We start from the raw sequence: 1,410 nt of genomic DNA on the forward strand, positions 1-1,410 counted from the left end.
TAGCTTTCCTCGCGGTGCTCGCTGCAAAAGTAGAGCATGTTCTACTTTTGAAGCTGAGGCGGAGGCGGCAGCCAATCAAATCCCGCGTATGCAAATCTGACAGTTCACGCGCTAGCCAATCAAACCGCGTGTATGCTGAGAGAGCCAGATCGCAGTTCATTTCCTCATATGCCAAAAAATGGACGAGAAAATAATCGGAGCGGTAGGGAATCACCCGGTGCTTTCAGTCCCTGTTCACCTACCGGGATACAAACCGGAGGAGCCAGGCATGGAGGGAGGTGGCAGAGACAGTGGGTGAAACTGCTAGGTTTTCGCCTGTTTGGGGAGTTTATATCCAGTGTACTTCGTTTGAATGGACAGCAGGCATAGACAGTATATTAAGCATAAAATAGCACCATAGACATGAATTAAAAATCGCTTTTTAGATATTAATGTCTATGGTGAGATTCATACACGGGAGCCTTTTTAAAGCCTTTTTACCCCGCTGCAAACAGAACCCCCCCCCCCCTTCCCATCACAAACTTTACACAGATCCCCCCCTTCCAATTGCAATTCCAAGTGCATTGGTATGTACGATGCATTTTCATACTTTTGATCATAATTAATCTACAAAAATGTATAGCTTAAATGAGGATAAAAAAAAAGTTGTCTTAAAAACTGGAGCTCTCCTTGAACCTAACCTAACATACTCAAGATAAATGCAACTTAAAGCAAAACAGCTTGAGTTATTTCCCCCCCCTCACATCAGGGTGGTGCCGGTGACACTTAAGGCTAACAGCATGCTCCACAGGGTTGCAGCGGTTGCAGCGGCCCCACTAAAGGTCTTGTCGTGGGCGTAGGTGATGATGTGCAGGGCTCCGCTGTAGGCCTCCTCGCAGGTCGGCTGGATCTGATCCTGGGGAAGCTCGAAGCCAAACGTCCCGTTATCTCTCAGCTCAAAGGTGTAGGTTAAGGGGATCCCCTGCATCCGGGCCCAGTCTCTAGAGGAACCAGAGTTGGCGTCTGTAGAAAGAGGGTACACTGCTGTTTTTCTGCTAGCACGGCAACAAAGTCAAATAAATCTGTGACCATCTGTGATGTGTGGACTTACACAACACATCCGGTGAGGTTCCTACGGTGTAGTCCTTCCCGTGCACGCTCCGAATGGCGTCTGCTGCACCCCTACCTACCTTCATCTGAAGAAACACATTAGCTTTTGTTATACAGTCATTGAAAGCATCTGTATTAGCTCTGTGTGATTTACCTTTTCTTTAGTGTAAGATAAAAAACAAAAAACTGAAATGAGTTGTCTCAAAATGACCCATAATGACTGCAAAGACATGCAAAACAACAGAAAAATGAGCACGAAGAAAGGTTAAACATTTCAAAATACATGCAAAACAACTAAAAGGATATGTAAAATTAAAAAAA

At 45.2% G+C, this 1,410-nt stretch overlaps 1 protein-coding gene across 1 annotated transcript in view; it reads right to left on the reverse strand.

Annotated features, from left to right (window-relative positions):
- Nucleotides 1-574: 574 nt before the first annotated feature.
- LOC117498992 (carboxypeptidase O-like) overlaps nucleotides 575-1,410 on the reverse strand; it is a 4,890-nt gene continuing 4,054 nt past the window's right edge. Inside the window, 2 exon segments of the mRNA XM_034151217.1 lie at nucleotides 575-1,002; nucleotides 1,091-1,175. Of these exon segments, the coding sequence (XP_034007108.1) occupies nucleotides 740-1,002; nucleotides 1,091-1,175 (348 nt within the window). The 3' untranslated portion in view covers nucleotides 575-739.

Source organism: Trematomus bernacchii, unplaced genomic scaffold (genome assembly GCF_902827165.1).
Source record: "Trematomus bernacchii unplaced genomic scaffold, fTreBer1.1, whole genome shotgun sequence".
NCBI classification, from domain to species: domain Eukaryota; kingdom Metazoa; phylum Chordata; class Actinopteri; order Perciformes; family Nototheniidae; genus Trematomus; species Trematomus bernacchii.